At 37.4% G+C, this 16374-nt stretch overlaps 1 protein-coding gene across 1 annotated transcript in view; it reads right to left on the bottom strand.

Moving 5' to 3' along the window:
* The window catches only part of Mms22l (MMS22 like, DNA repair protein), a 105138-nt gene extending 89119 nt beyond the window's left edge, over nt 1–16019 (bottom strand). Inside the window, exons 1-9 of the mRNA XM_050144948.1 lie at nt 15844–16019; nt 15404–15579; nt 14507–14632; nt 12586–12635; nt 9591–9678; nt 9316–9496; nt 6506–6596; nt 4359–4489; nt 3227–3340 (exon numbers count right to left, since the gene is read on the bottom strand). Of these exons, the coding sequence (XP_050000905.1) occupies nt 3227–3340; nt 4359–4489; nt 6506–6596; nt 9316–9496; nt 9591–9678; nt 12586–12635; nt 14507–14632; nt 15404–15564 (942 nt within the window). The 5' untranslated portion in view covers nt 15565–15579; nt 15844–16019. The remainder of the gene's footprint in view (nt 1–3226; nt 3341–4358; nt 4490–6505; nt 6597–9315; nt 9497–9590; nt 9679–12585; nt 12636–14506; nt 14633–15403; nt 15580–15843) is intronic.
* Nucleotides 16020–16374: the final 355 nt, after the last annotated feature.

Here is a 16374-nt window from a genome sequence, read left to right as displayed (position 1 = left end):
AGAATAAAGTTAATGGTTTAAAAAAAAAGGCTAAAGTCTTTAAAGAGACAGAATACAGATAGTTATAGATTAAAAGAAATAAAGAAAAATAAGCCACGTAAAAATGGAAAATTCACAGAGAGTCTGGATTATGTACATTGTGTTTTCTTTAAAATTTTTGACTGTGAAGGAGCTAAGTACAGAGAGACATTTCATTATATGGGCTGCTAAGCTGAACCTGCACATATGTTCTAAAGGTATCTTGACTTCAGAATTTGGATCTAAGGTTATGATGCTTTGGAAAAGTCCTTCTTTTGTTTTCACAGAGGATGTGACCCTGTGGATTGCATCTATTCCGATTTGGTATGATAGACCACGCCCTCCTGAAAGGTTGCTGTGAACACCCTCAAAAAATTGCTTCGCTCAATTGCCAACTGAGATGAAACTAGCACACAGGTTATATCATGAACGACCTAATTAACGACGCCCCTATTCAGCAGGAAGCAGTTTGGAGAGAAAAAACTACGCCCATGTTCCCAAATATTGTTTATAAATGTTCTTTTACATTTAAAGGGGGATATGATATAGATATGAATAATTTGCATTGGTATGGATTTTAAGGTCAATTTTGTTATATGTATATGTATTTTTGATCTTGATTAAGGTATTGTGATTGTGTAGTTCATTTAAAAATGTAATGTATAATTAGGAAATATAGGTTGTTAATGGATAATCATCGCTAATAGTTAAGCTTGTAGTCATGTTAATTAGATTTTCTAGATATATAGAGATATATTTCAGTTAGATAGGCATTCTTCATATCTTTCAAAGACTGCAGAATATGGCATTTAAAATATTTTAATAACTTAGGACTTTTCATGACAAGGAGACACGTCTGCTCCTGGCAGCACCAGCTACTTCAAGAGGAAGATGGGCATCGAAGAGGATCCTTATGGAGTTGGATAGTCATTTGGGCAAGAAACTGCTCTTGCCTGGACTGTTGCATAAACTGGACACAGAGAACCCTCAGAGAGAGGACTGCTGAACTTGCCTAAAGGTGAGATGGTCTTTCGGGGTTCCTGATTCATGAAAGAGTCTGCGAGACATTCTGCAGGACACAGCAGAAAATGACTGAACTGTCTTTGAAATTTCCTGCTTCATGGAAATGTATCTGGATACCATGGGCCTGTAGGCCGAAGATGGATGCCCCAACGGTACCAAAGAACTTTGGGTGACTGTCCAGGCAGCGAGATGTCTCTGTCATTTCTAGAGTTTTCTTATTTCTTGTTTACTTAGGTAATATTATATCCTTCTGGAGTCTTTGATGGAGTTGAAGAATGAATAGTTATAGTTTTCCTTAGTTATGGTAAGAGATAAAATAGATATAAATATTGTAACTGTAATTCTTACTTGATAACTGTTTTGTTATATGTAATTTTACTATGCTAAAGTTAAAGCCTTTCTTTTTTGTTTAAACGGAAAAAGGGGAAATGATGTGGGAATGATTTCTTACTAATAAAGAAACTGCCTTGGCCCATTTTATTGGATAGAAAATTAGGTAGGCGGAGTATACAGAAGAGAATTCTGGGAGAAAGAAGGTTAGAGGAGGAGTCGCCATGATGCTCCCACTCCAGACAGATGCAGGTTAAGATCCTCTCTGGTAAGCCAGCTCATGGGCTACACAGAATATTAGAAATGGGTTAGAACAATATGTAAGAGCTAGCCAATAAGAAACTGGACCTAGCCGGGCCAGGCAGTGTTTGAAAGAATACAGTTTCCGTGTAATTATTTCTGGGTATAAACTAGCCATGCGGGCGGCTGGGTGCCGGGGACGCAGCGCCGCTGCTCCTATTTCAACAGATGGCGCCCAACGTTTCTTTATTATTAACCAATGAAATCAACAGATAAGATACAAGACCCACCTCCATCATAAGAGGACTGTAGAAAAAGACCTTTACTCCAGAGTGTGCTTGAGGACTGCTGTCAGCTTCCAGTAAGACTGTGACAGCATGCATAAGACCCCCAGAGGAAAGGTACATCCCTACTAAACGCTACATCTTGAGACACAGGGGCAGATAATCCAAAGTCCATCTGACCTGGGAGCCCCCTCCCTGAGGACTAGCTTTCATAATACCAGAAGGTTCCATGCAAGCTCCTAACAGAGGGAAGTAACCAATAGTTCTACCAGCTATGACAACTATGAACAACAATCAACAGGTGATAATGACCATAAAGGTGCAGTAGTGGCAATCATACCTTGGCAGTAACCAACAACTCTCTAATTGGATTCATAAGACCCACTCAAGAAGGAAATCCCATCTGGTAGTAGAAACCTAACCAACTTCTCTAGGCTAGTGTAGTCATGAATCTTAAGATGAAACTACAACTGTCACCTAAGTCAGCACAACACCCAACAACAGTCTAAAAAGCCGTCCTTCCTCCCATAGATACATGCAGCTCTCAAATCTCCTCAGAGAAACTTATAATTGGAGACCATAGCAAAAAACCCAACTGGCCAAACTGCAAAGTCCCATCTGATAACATCTACAACAAACTATGGCACCTCAGGATTAGGGATCATTTCAGAAGGGGATGGTGGGGATAAGGGTCACAGAAACAGGAATCTGGCTGTGTCACCAACATGGCTGCTAAACACAGCTAATCAAGAATGGCATCAAGAGACATACTAATATGAAAGGGAATGCACAGGAGGCTTCAACACTATAGAAAGAATTACAAGCCTTCCCCAGAGAAAACCAGCAATGCACACAAATAAAAAACACATAATAAAAAGAGGATGTGAATCTGAATAAGACCCAGGGGTGTAGAGAGTAGATGAGAGGGTTTGTTTGAGGGAGGAAATGATGTAATTATAAAAACAAAAACAAAACCACAACTCTTAACTCCAACTCTGCTTTATACTGACTGATTCATCCAAAAATACTTTTCTGAAGTCAGGAATTGCAGTTTCACTTAGAAAAGCTCGCAGAGAAGACCTCCTCTACCTTTTAAGCCTTTCGACTCTGACTGTAACTTGTGTAGTCAGTTCTTGCGGTCTCCATCCTAGGATAAGCTTCTACAACAGTGCTAGTCAATCTCTTACAACAAACTTCCTTATATATTCTATTAATGCATGTTCTCTGGAAGATACAGGCTCATCTAGGAGAATACCCAACTATGCAAACAATACTGTGTGTGATTTGAGTAGCCATTCTTCTACATACAGAAATTCAATATATGAACTTACTTCTGCAACTGAACATTTACTTCTGTGGTCTAGAAGATGAATAAGTAGAACCCATAATTCTTTAACACAGGAGCATGAGTAGTGATTAATCATTAATGCTTCAGAAGGTCTAACCTGCAGCAAGAAAGAGCTATTTACACGTCACATAGCTAATTGTTATAAAGAGTTAAAATGTTTTCTCAGTTTAAGAAAAAGTGTCATTTCCTTAACTTTTTTTAAAAAAAGTTTCCTGTTACAACCAAAGGATACAACAACCCTGATTTTCAGCTAAAAGAACAAACACAATAAATATTTTGAAGCATGGGTTAAACAGTACACATTTAAGACTTTGTTGGAAAAAGCTGTCAGGACTACTAAAAGCAGCATAGCAGTATAACAGCCACTAAAGAAAGTAAAAGGAACACTGGCAAAAGTATTTTCTAGTACAACATTCTTTACACAACACCTGTTTTGATCCTCAGTCAGTTCCATCTAAGACACATGCACATGCATGCACACACACACATGCACATACACACACGCGGGGTGGGGGAGGGAGGGAGAGAGGGAGGGAAGAAAGAAAGGAGGGAAGGAGGTAGGGAGAGGGATTCCTGAAAGAAACTTAGAAATAAATTTGCATTTTATAAGGCAAAATAAACATGCTTCATGCTACAGTTAGGCAGGAATATGGAGTTCCAGTACACAACCGTACACAGTAATTAACGTTACACACTAAATATTTTGAAAAGCTAGAACAATGTATTTTGAACAATGTGTTTTACCAGAATGATAAAGATTTGAAAAATGCTTAACTTAACTCAAGCATTATATAATACATATGCTTATTAAAACATGACCTCATTAAAATGTCCTAACTTTGTATTTTAATGTAGCACTTTAAAAATTAACTTGAAAGATGAATTCCAGCCTATTGTAAACATTTATATCAAACATACATACACATATCAATATATACATGTAAACATTTTATCAAATGTAAACATTTACATTCTCATCCCATTTAGCTACCAGATACTAGTAACCAAATACCAAACAAAAAATTGTAACATGGAAACCACTTCGAATTCTTATATATTAAACCACATATAAAGGATTGTTGCCATTAAAACATCAATAATTCTTAAAGCATTACCTTGTCATATCTGTTGAGTGACAGGCTTATTAAGTCGCAGAAAAGATTTTCACAATGTTCCTCAAATAGGCTGACATTGGTTAAACTTTCACCAGTCTGACTTATAAACTGATGACCATAGACAACTTGTTCTGCAAAATAATATAAATTCTACTTTAAAACCTCAGATTTAGTTAATTCTCACAAAAAAATGATCTTACAACTTCATTTTTTCTAAAGTAAAGCACAATTTAAGATTTTTTTGTAAGTTAAATTCTAGAATAACTGCTTATAGTTCCAAGCATTACCTAAAAAAAAAAAATCTTTTCCAATTCGACATTCAGATTAATTAACTTCTTTTGTATTAATGAGGCCATCTTTGAAAAGCTTACTGCTCTATAGCTTTAAAATAAAAGAAAATCACCAGTCCTTATCTACAAAGATTCTAAAAACAAAGAGGCTGCAACATTAGTCTTTTAACTGAGGCCAGTGTGCTCACATCTTGGAATTGTTTTGTTGTTTAAAACAGAGCAAACCAAGGTAAACAATAACCAAAACTTTTACCTACAAAGTGTATCCACTTGAATATTATTCTAAATATATTTAAAATAATCATTACAAATCTATAAATTACTTTGTTTATATATGTACTGTATATATAGACATATATATAATAATTAAAAGTAGTTATTGACATATATATGTCTTTGAAACCTAAACTGCCAAGCAGCAAGATTAAAAAAAAAAATACAAACACAGCATTTGCTGGGTGTAGTGGCACATTTTAATCCCCAAACTACAAAGGTGGAGGCTGGTGGATCTCTTTCAGTTCCAGGACAGCAGGATAGCCTGGTCTACACACTGAGGTCTAGGTCAGCCAGGGTTAAATAGTGAAACCCCATCTCAAAAAACAACAACAACAAAAAAAAAAAAACCCCACATCTGAAATCTAAGATTACTATCCATATATACAAAGTGCCCTAAGAAAATTAGAAAATTTACAAAAGAAAATCAAATTATGTAAAGATGTTGAAGTTAACTGATAACCAGAAAACCCTGGAAGAAAAAGAGACATCTGGCATTGTTTTCCGTGTATCAGCAGTACATTAGTATATTGCTGACAAGAGTCTGAAGAAAAGGCACATAATCTAAAATTAGCATCAAAGCTTCAATATTTGATTCTATGTCTAAGAAAATATTTTATAGAATATATACACAGATTAAAGGTATATGTGTCTTCTGAGAAACATTTATAAAAGAATCCAGGAACTACTGTTAAAAAGAGACACAGCTGAATTAGTGCAATAGAGCTGTAACACAAGTCTCAGTATAACTGAACTACATGTACTTTCCCAAACAGATGTCTAAAAAGCTGCTGCATCACTACAAAAATCCTGTTCTGATTCCCAGCATCCCATGGCAGCAGGGCCTATAACTCATCACTAAGGGAGATCCTGAGGGCTTGCTGGCAGGTCAGTTTAGTCAAAATGGCAAGTTCAAGTCCAGTTAGTAAGAGACCTTGTCTCAGTGAGGCAGTGATGGCCTAAACCTTTAATCCCACCACTCAGGAGGCAGAGACACATGGATCTCTGTGAGTTCCAGGACAGCCAGGAAACAGAGAAACTCTGTCTTAAAAAAACAAAAATAAGAGGCCTAGAATAAGGTGGAAATTTTTGATGCCGCCTCTAGTCACTATACACGCCACAAGTGTAAACAGACTGCAGCACAGACGTGTAACACACATACACAATCTGCTAAATGAAAGACCACAGTGAAAAGTACAACCATACCAGTTATAAACAAAAATGAATACATGTATACCAACAGATCAAAGACTGAAAAATAAACTGATGGAGCAATTTCCACTTATCTGGGCATGATTGATGGACACTCTGGAAGAAAATGGGGGATAAACATTACCTATTTACTTTTTAAAAATGGCATAAGTACTTATAATTTAATTATTTTCTTTTGGACAGGGTTTCTCTTCATAGCACAGGCCAACCCAGAATTCATCATTCAATCCAGGCTGGCCTCATAATTCTCTTACCTCAGCCTCACAAGAACTGGGATTATAGACTATATGCCACGGTATTCAGTTGGCTAATTTCATTTTAAAAAAAAAACAACGAAAGTTAGGATTGTAACAGCAGAAACCATAAACTTACTCAATTTTTCACCCAGCATGTGAAGTATTTCCAGCACCAGCCAATGGGTATCCAAGTAGAGATGTAATAAATGCCACGATGGCGGGAAGAGCTGTGAATGACATTATTAGTAGTAAAAATTTAGACTTTACTAGGTGTTTTGTACTACATAACAAAACTCCTCCACCCACCCAAAGAACCAATTACCCATCCAAAGACTGGGAAAAATTTTGTCATGATTAGAGAGAAATTCTTTCACTGAAGAGCCTTGAAAGGATACATTTTTACTTGCTGGTTTAATACAGATACATTATAGAGATGGCTAAATAGGTTGGGACAGCACAGACCCCTTTCAGCCAACCACTGTGTCTATTTAGTGGTAAGGCTATAAAGGAATCTTAAGATGCAGTTTTTCCTTCAGAAATTAGCTAAGAAATACCCTTTAATGAAGTGAGTGCAAAGGAACCACAAAATATAAAAATGAGAACTTCAGATCATGATGCCAACTATATGACCATTCTCATCAAGAAATGAAGGCGACAAAGGTGAAGAATTTTTCTCTCAATCCATGATTGAGCACTCAAACTCAATTCTGTCAAACTCAAACGAAAAATTTTAGCTCTATGCTGTATTGGTTTTCACTAGTGAACAGAGTATCACTGTAAAACAATACAATGACATTATCAAGTTCCACTGAACTCAGAAAAAATTATGAAGGGTTTTCTCTATCAAATATACAAACACAAAAATGCTAGACTAATAGTGGCACAGGGAGAGATAACAAGCAGAAGGAACAGGAAAGAAATAAATAAAACATTTCAAATTAATGGGGAAAATGTAACACATTAAAGATATCACATCCATCTGCAGAAACTATTATCAGATTTACTATCTCCCTACATATTTTTTAATTATTATGTGGATGGGTGTTTTGTTTGCATGTATATATATGCACCACGTGCATGCCTAGTGACCGCAGAGACCAAAAGAGATCCCCTGGAACTGGAGTTACAGATGTTTCTGAGCCATCACACGGTTCCTGGAAATCAAACCCAGTCTTCTGGAAAGAGCAGCCTCATGGCTCTTAACCTCTGAGGCATCTCTTTAGCACCCTGCCTCCTACATAAAGCAAAAGAGAGGAATTGTAGCCACAAATGTAAAAGTCAAAGTATTTTTAACAGCACAAATAGTATAAAAAATATATATATAGGACCCCCCTAACACACACACCAATCACCTATCTGGAAAGTCAAATTAATTGATGATAAAGAAACAAAAAGAAATAGAAGAAACTGTGATACAAAACATCTAATAACATTTCTAATGGAAATAGTAGCTAAAATAATGCTTTTTATATGTAAGAAAGATGGCATACTGTATATAATATAGGTATATATTATATAATTTTAAAGTTTTTAAAAGAATATTTTATTTTGGTATATACTTTATATTTTAAGATGTTCTCCTGCTTTAATATTTAGTCTTCTAGACTTTATAAACTATTTTTCAAGATGCCCAAATCAAAATAAAGGCTCTTGCACACAAAGCCTTCTTTCTGCTAAGGAACAAGTTATGCATGTTTATTCTCTTATACATTTGATGGATATCTAGAAAATACAAGCACTCCAACTTATGGAAACCAGAAAGGGAAACCACCCTCCACGTGTCTTTATCAAGACAGAATTTATAAAAGTAGTAACTGACTTCCTTTCTATAGATTAGACATAATAACCTATAAATTATTTTAGAACTCATTATTACATATTAATCTCTGATCAAATCAATATTTTCTTGTTCTTATTTATTAAAGTTCACCAAAATAAAAATTTTGACAAGTATCATGTTACTAAAAACTAATTGATATTAAACTCAAATATAATAGGAGAGATTAAAAGTTCAGAGAATACCATAAATTATCATAATTTGTCATTTATGCTCCAATTTTCACATACAGAATTTGCCTATGAGTTAAACTGTGCTATTAATACCATTTAAAAAAAAAATCAAACTTCAGAGTGTTTATCACTACTGGAAAAAAGAGGCACAGTTAAAACACATTCCAACAAAGTTTGAGATATTGGAATACATAAATGTGGGTTTCAAAAGGCAAATTTTTTTCCTTTTAAGTCTTGAGGGATTGAACCCAACACTGCATTTGATATTCTACCATTAAGCTGTGATATGATGTGAAAGAGTTTAATTCCATATGATGATTTTCCATATGATGACTTTTCTCTGAGGGTAAGGGTTAGTAGTGTGCCATGCCAGCATAAACACCCAGATTCAATTTGCAGCACTCCATGAACTGGGCACGATGGCTTCGGTGTGAAATCCCAACACTTGGGATAAAGGCAGAAGATCAGAAGTCGAAGGCATACTAAGGCCAGCCTAGGATTCCTAGGACAGTGTCTTAAAACAAATAAATAAAAGATGTTTTCTTAAATTTTACTGTAATATATAAATGACATGGCATTTCCCAAACCTTTATTGATGAGAATGACAGAAATTTCAAAGAGGTTAATTTTTATTTGAAATTTCTAAGCATTTACACTTTCAAATAGAGAACAGCTATTGATTCAGGGTAGTGTTTTAAGCACTTTAGACAAGCCAATCATTTAATTCTTCCCAAAATTTCTGAAAGTTAAATAATTCTATAAATGAAGAAACTAAGGTGAGGCACATGTATATATAGTAAAAAATACATAATTAACAATACAGGAGATCAGAGTTTCATTTTATGCCATGCTTGTACCAGTTCTTATTCTTGCATAATACTCTTTCTCTTGGGAGAGAAAAAATGATGGATAATTTAAAAAACAAACTAATCAAACCTTAATCTGGTTTTGATTTACAAATGCTCCTAGAGTAACACTGGGAAGTTCAGCTAGATGTCCAATATACAAAAGTAATCCACGAAGTTCATCAACCAACACTGAAGGAAGCTGAGCTTCCAAAGCCTCATAGGGATGGAGAGTGAGATTGTGGTTCTCAGCATCTTGTATTTTCAGGCACCTAAAAAGGCATTAGATAGAATAAATATACAAGTTTGTGTAAATATACCCACAGATATCCATGCAGTAAGAAAACCACTCATCTGTATTCCTACCTGAAGATGAAAACTTTAATGTAGTGGAGAAACGTTACACATTGCTGCCTAATACTGTCTGCTTTGGCATGTAAGGTGGCTATCTTCCCTGAAAAGGAAACAGACACTATCAATGATAGCCTAAACAATTGTCAGTGAATAGTGGCTAATTTTTTTACAGGTTTATTTTAATATCTAATCTATTAAGTCTTACTAAGTTTACAAGAAAGACACGTTGAAATAACCCACTTTCTCTTGTCTCTCCTATCACAAGAGAATCCACAACATATGCTTTACCTTCTTATAATCTATTTGCAAAATCTGCTTAAAACACAAATTCTTTAAGATTTCATTTTACTTCTAATTACCTGTCTGTGCATAGTGTAGGTACCCAGAGAGACCATCAGACACCCCAATGCTAGAATGCCAGGTGGCTGTGAGCTGCCTGACATGAGTGAATGTTGGAGACAAAACTCAGTTCCTCTGCAAGAGTAATACCTGCTTAAGGACCCTTTCTCTGGCCCTTTGAATTATTTCTTGTTGTTCTCAAGTCAAAGTGCATACAATGTCACTATTTATATAATAAAATCAAAACTATTTATATAATAAAATCAAAACAAAAGTCTCATGTACTCTGACACAGCAATACAAAATAGACAAATTCTCATTTTCACAATTATCAGGCCCTGAAAATATTATTCTCTAAAAATTGCTAAAACCTCTGCATCTGAGCAAAATGGAATAAAGAGTGCAGATGTTCTATATCTCTTATCTTAAAAACCAGAAACAACATGAAGTTTTCAGGTACTAGAATCATGGCAAACATTCTGTCCTAGAGAGATGGAACTTTTTAATCCTAACAGCTTCCCATGATCAAGTAGTTTCTAAGCCACTATCTGAGGGATACCAACCCCTACCCAGAGTCCACTTAAGGAGTTAGCCAATCTCAATTAAAAAATAAACGTATTGGACAAAAGCGTGACAGAACAAAGAAGTTGTACATATAAGAAAGAGTGGTAATTTCCAGGTCTTCTTACTGCTGCTGATTACTCACTGCTGTACATATAAGAAAGAGTGGTAATTTCCTGGTCTCCTTACTGCTGCTGATTACTCACTGTTGTACATATAAGAAAGAGTGGTAATTTCCAGGTCTCCTTAGTGCTGCTGATTACTCACTGTTGTCACCTTAGACTAGAGAACAGTGGAAACAACTCTACAAAGCACACACCAGTTAGGACAGTTAAGTTCCTAATTAGCAGAAAAGGAAAACCTAAACCACCATACATCAGAAAGGTTTGCTAGGCTTCTTCCTAGGCTACTAGAAGCTACCTGTAGAAGCCCTCATAAAATTGAAAACAAACCTCAGAAAGACCTATCAGAATACAAGTATTAAACAGTAAGCCAGAACAAAAAGTAGTTAGCAAGATGAACACTAAAAATTCCTAGAAGCAAATATATAAAATCTACATATACCACAATGTAACATCATTAGATATTCAAAGAAACAGAAAAAGTTATCATAGAACCAGAATAAACACTAAGCAGTAAAAACAGATCAATAAAAACAACGATGGACAAATAAGCAGTCACCAAGGTTATAAACAGTGATTATACATAGACCTCATGTAATTGAGATGGATCAACTCTGCCACAACTGAAAGCAAACCTGGGAACCTAAGTGACAGAACAAGAACTCCCCACACCAGGCAGTGAGTACTCTGCATGTCAGGTGGGAAACAGTCTCACTAAATCATAATGCAGCAATGATAATTTGTATTTACTACTAACATCCTATGAAAACAAGGACAAATCTGACAGTTAACAACTACCAGAAACAGCTAGGCTATGATTCTAGAAAATAAAAAAAAAAAAAAAATTATTAAAAACAAAAGTAAGAGGACTCTGTGGTTATGGTAAAGTGACAAGTCAAACCTTTATAATCATGTCTGAACACAGAAATAAAGCACTATGCACTCAAATGCCACAGACAACATCTTTATCTTCATGCTATTAATCCCAGTTTAAATAGTGAGAGCCCTTCCCAACCTTCCTTCCTGTGTCTCATGTAACTGCCTTTGCTCCTTAACAGCATCCAATCCAGAATAAAGTCCTATCAACCCTTACTTCTTACCCAAATCAGCAAGACAATGCTTTGGGAAATTAATGAACCTATCTGACCAAAAATATGTTCCAGGTGATCTCTACCTGTTAGGCATTTGATGTACACTGAGAATCACTTAACATGCATAATGGCATTTAAACTTTACAAGAGCTCAATCAATAAGATAAAAATTGTTACATAAGAGACACACAATTAGCTGAGACTAGAAATTAAGTTGAACACAAAGTCAAGACTCCAAATATTACACCACACTAAAACTGTTGCAAGGAGAAGCAGCCGGCCTTCAATAAATACACTGCCCTTCAATTCCTTCACAGCCGACCTGTACCACTCCACTAAAATCAGCAACCCACCAAATGCCAAAGGGAAACGAAGTAGACAGCAGGAAGGTGACCAAGAGTCCTAGGAGGTCTGTTACTTTTTATCTTGTATTTATGTTTGCCATCCCACCCCTCACCTCCAAAGGAATAGTTCTCTCAGAAAAGTTTAAGTTTTTTCAAGTCAGATTTACCTTAAATTCTACATAATTGAAAAAAATATTATAAATCTCACCTTTAACAAAATTTAAATCTCCTTCAGAATACCAAATACACTGTGGTTCTCAACCTTCCTAATGTTGTGACGCTTTAGTACAGTTCCTCAAGTTGTAACAACTTCCAAACATAAAATTATTTCATTGCTACTTCATAACTATAATTTTTTCCAGTTATGAATTATAATGTAAATATTTGATGTTCAGGACTCTCATAAGTAACCCCCAAAGGGGTGGGAACCCAAAGGTTGAGAGCCTCTGAAACACTTACTTCAGGTTTTTATGAAACCCAATCACACGTCACACTGCAATAGAATAATAGAGTGGCATCCTTTTTTGTAATTAAGCACACATTAACTTACCAAAATCACAGCTGACTTGTGCTAAGGATTCCAAGTTGAAGAGCTGTTGCCTGATTTTAAAACGTGAAAGAGTAAAGTTTAGCATAATGTAATAAAGCACATAGCAATCACATGGATCAGATTTCTAACACTACTGGATAGCTGCATTATTTTATAATTTACTTTGTGAATGTTTATTAAAAGCTTCTATGAAAGAGTCTTCTTTTTCTGTTTCTTTTGTTTTTTTTTTTTTTAGTTTTAGTTTTTCTTTTAAATTTGGTTTTGTTTTGTGGGGAGGTTGTAAAGGCAGAGGGTGGATTTGAGGAGATGTGGAGATAAGTGGGATGGGAATGCAGGATGTGAAATTCACAAAGAATCAATAAAATTTTTTTTAAAAAGGTCAGTTTCAGACATAGTAAATTATTAAAGATAAAATCTCCATCTAAACTTACAAAAATATCTATAGAAGATGGATCTCAAATACTATTTCAAAAACCACAACTTTCATTTCTATCATCAGGAAATTTAATAAGATACAACAAACATTCTGGGGGTTAAGTTTTAGGTTACATTGGATCACACAGTTATAAAATAGTTCAGAAAATAAAAAAGACTTACTGTCCTAGTGAACTTGATACAAGTTAGTTATCTGGGGAGAACAACTTCCTTTGAGAAAATGCCTCTACCAGATTGCCTATAGAAAAGTCTGTAGAGCATTTTCTTGATTAAAGGTTCATATGATATGGGAGGCCCAGTTCACTGCGGATAGTGCCATCCTTGGGCAGACAGTCCTTGGTGGTATAAGAAACCAGGCTGAACAAGCCATGGGAACAAGTCAGAAAGCAGCATTCTTCTGTGGTCACTGCTTCATCCTAATTCAGGCTCCTGCCTTGGCTTCCTCTCAGATTCCACAAACTGTAAGCTAAATAAAACCTTTTTCTCCCCAAGTTGCTTCGGGTCACTGTCTTTAATCACAGCTATAGAAAAGCAAACTAAAACAATTACATAAATGAAAAATGTATATATAAAGCCATATGATACCTCATTTTAATTCCTGATAGTAATCCCATGTCATCATTGCTACGTGCCTTCAAATGGTCTTGGATAAAGAGACCCATTCACTACAATGTGCAGAATTATAGAAAAATCGCTTGGCTTGTTCTCTCAAATAAGAGAGCTGGAGAAATGGCTCAAAGTAAAGAGCATTTGTCACTCCCACAGAGGACATGCATTTGGTTCCCAGCACATATGGCTGCAAACAACCATACATAATCCAATTCCATGGGGAATCCAATACTCTCTTAGGACTTCTGCGGACACCCGGCATGCATGTACACATGCAAAAGAGCATGCAAACCATGATTTCTACTTTAATCTAAAAAGAAAAAAAAATTAAAAAAACAAGATTCACTGATAGTTTTTGATGAGGGCTTACAAGATATATTTCAAATCTTTAAATGCATGTCTTTGAAACAAGGTGTCAAAAAAACAAAGGCCAGGTGTGATGGCTCATGCCTGTAATTTCAGCAAGGATTAAGCTGAGCCAAGAGTATTGCCATAAATTCCAGGCCAACCTTAAGCTACACACTGGTTACAGTTGAGACCCTGTCTTAAAAACAAAAACAATGCTTATACTATATGTGTTATACATAGAATATTATACATGCATATAAATATTTATCTAATGCAAAAATAGCTCAGTGGTAGGATGCTTGATTAATATTTATAATAGCCTGGATTTGATCTCTAGCATCACACAGACGTGCACACACACTCAAGGATTCTGAACCCCAACATAAAAACTCTTTAAAACTATTATGTTAATAATGGTAAGATGAACAAGAGTACTTCCCCCATTGGGGAATATTTCCAACATTGGGCGAAAACCTAGCAATGTAAAACTAGACAGCATCTAGACTCTTAATAATAGACATCCATGTACCTGAATAAATGGAAGAGCTCTCGAAATGAATTTGTTAATGCTGTTTCAGTAACCCATTGGAAGCCAAATAGTTCTACTGTATCCTCTTCAAAATTAGTTGGTAATGGATCAAGATTTAAAATCAACCTGCAATGAAAATGCTGGCTTAGTCATTTGAATCCGGACTATACATGGCATGTACGTCAGGAAATGCTTGGGTATCTCACACCTTACGTTGTTAAAACAGGAGAAAAGCAATGCGACTCAAAAGGAAAAGTCTAAAAGGATTCTGGGCAATATACATGGTGGTCCTAGGTCATAGCGTTTTACCTCTGAACAAGACGGTGGGCTTCTAAATCACCGAATATTCTCAATTAATACTGAAGAATGGCATTATAAAGTTATGCAATGTGCTTTAAGGGTAAAAAAAGTATAATCATAGAATCAGCAAAAATGGTTTCCTTCATTAATAAAATTGCTTCAGGAGACATTGCCAAAATAATTCAAGATCAGCAGCTTTACTGCAATCAATTACAGTTATGCAACCGATGGAAGCTATGACTCTGGATGCAGACAGCTAGGACTGGGGAGAACTGGAGCAGCAAAACCAGCTGCGTCCTGCTTACAAACTCCTGAAAACTCGTAGACGGGTGCTGTCCTTAGAAGGAAATACCAATTTCAAAACTGGTATTCCAATTCCTAGACTGCTCAGAAAGCAGTCGAAGTCCCTTACATGTCAGTATTCAGCTACCCGCTCCTACCAAGCAAGTTCTCCGAAAATACTCAAAAGTCAGCCTGGGCACACACATAGGCTGGAACCTTCTAGGTACTAGTTATCCAACAAGGCATGGTGGGCACCGAAGTTTGGACTTTAGTGACAATTAAACAACACGGGTGGGCTCCTGCTCTTTTACCTACCGCTTCAGGGAGCCGGCGGCAAGATAGGACTCTCCGGAAAAACCTCTGCCTTCTCTGTTGTCAAAGGCACAAGAAAAGCAAGGGGGTTTGCACCATTCTGTCCCCAGCTCCAGCTCTAAGCTGTCCGTCAGGAAAGTCGACACGGCAGAACCGCCATCCATTATTCACGTCATGCCCTGCAAAGTTCAATACAGTTATCGGGACGGCTCCGAAGAGAAACAGGAAGAAGCTGAAAGGCAAGGGGCGTCCTCGGGAACCCAAAACGTCCCCTTAGCACACGGAAGAAACAAACTTAAAGCAGAGAAACCTGACAAGGGAAAAGGTCCACAAGCACCCGGGCGTCTTCCTGGGTCCCGGCCCCAGACGTGCGAGCCGCCAAGGCTGCCAACGCGGTCCTCGCTCCCTGCCCGCTACAGGTGGGGGCTGAGGCCCTCACGTACCTCAGCCGGGGTTCCGGGCGCTGCAGACCCGCCGCCTCCCTCCGCTCCAGCCCGGCGTTCAGACGGAGCCACCCTACCGGAAAGACCCCGGGCCCAGCGAACGCTCCCTTCCCGGGGACACGCAGGTAGGGATCCAGAACCGGGAACCTTCCCGGACCAAACCGGAAGCAGGCGAAATTCCCGCCACGGCGGGCCCCGCCCCCGACACCGCCCTCTCGCGAGGTCTTCATCGAAACTAGTAGGACTGCCCGAGATCTCGCGAGAGTCTGTCGGTCGGGGCAGATACCGTAGTCCAGACTTCTTCTGTTTACCTTGATGATTTCGCGGGGCGCGATCCCCGTGCAGAAAGGTAGTTCTCGGTTTAGACCGAAGTGAGGCGGGTGTGAGAACAGCTGGACTCAGCTTCCAGCCAGAGCCACGCTACTCCCAGGAGGCTCGCATCTGTCCCCGCTGGTCCACCCTCTTCCTGTGGTGGAGGATGCCTTCTGCTCACAAGTCGTGGCCCAGCCAGAAGAGCACTAGGGAGAAGAG

The sequence above is a fragment of the Alexandromys fortis genome, unplaced genomic scaffold (assembly GCF_014885135.2).
Source record: "Alexandromys fortis isolate MF-2015 unplaced genomic scaffold, M_Fortis_MF-2015_v1.1 scaffold_2_1_26212458, whole genome shotgun sequence".
Lineage (NCBI taxonomy): Eukaryota > Metazoa > Chordata > Mammalia > Rodentia > Cricetidae > Alexandromys > Alexandromys fortis.
This window is presented reverse-complemented; position numbering and strand designations above follow the sequence as displayed.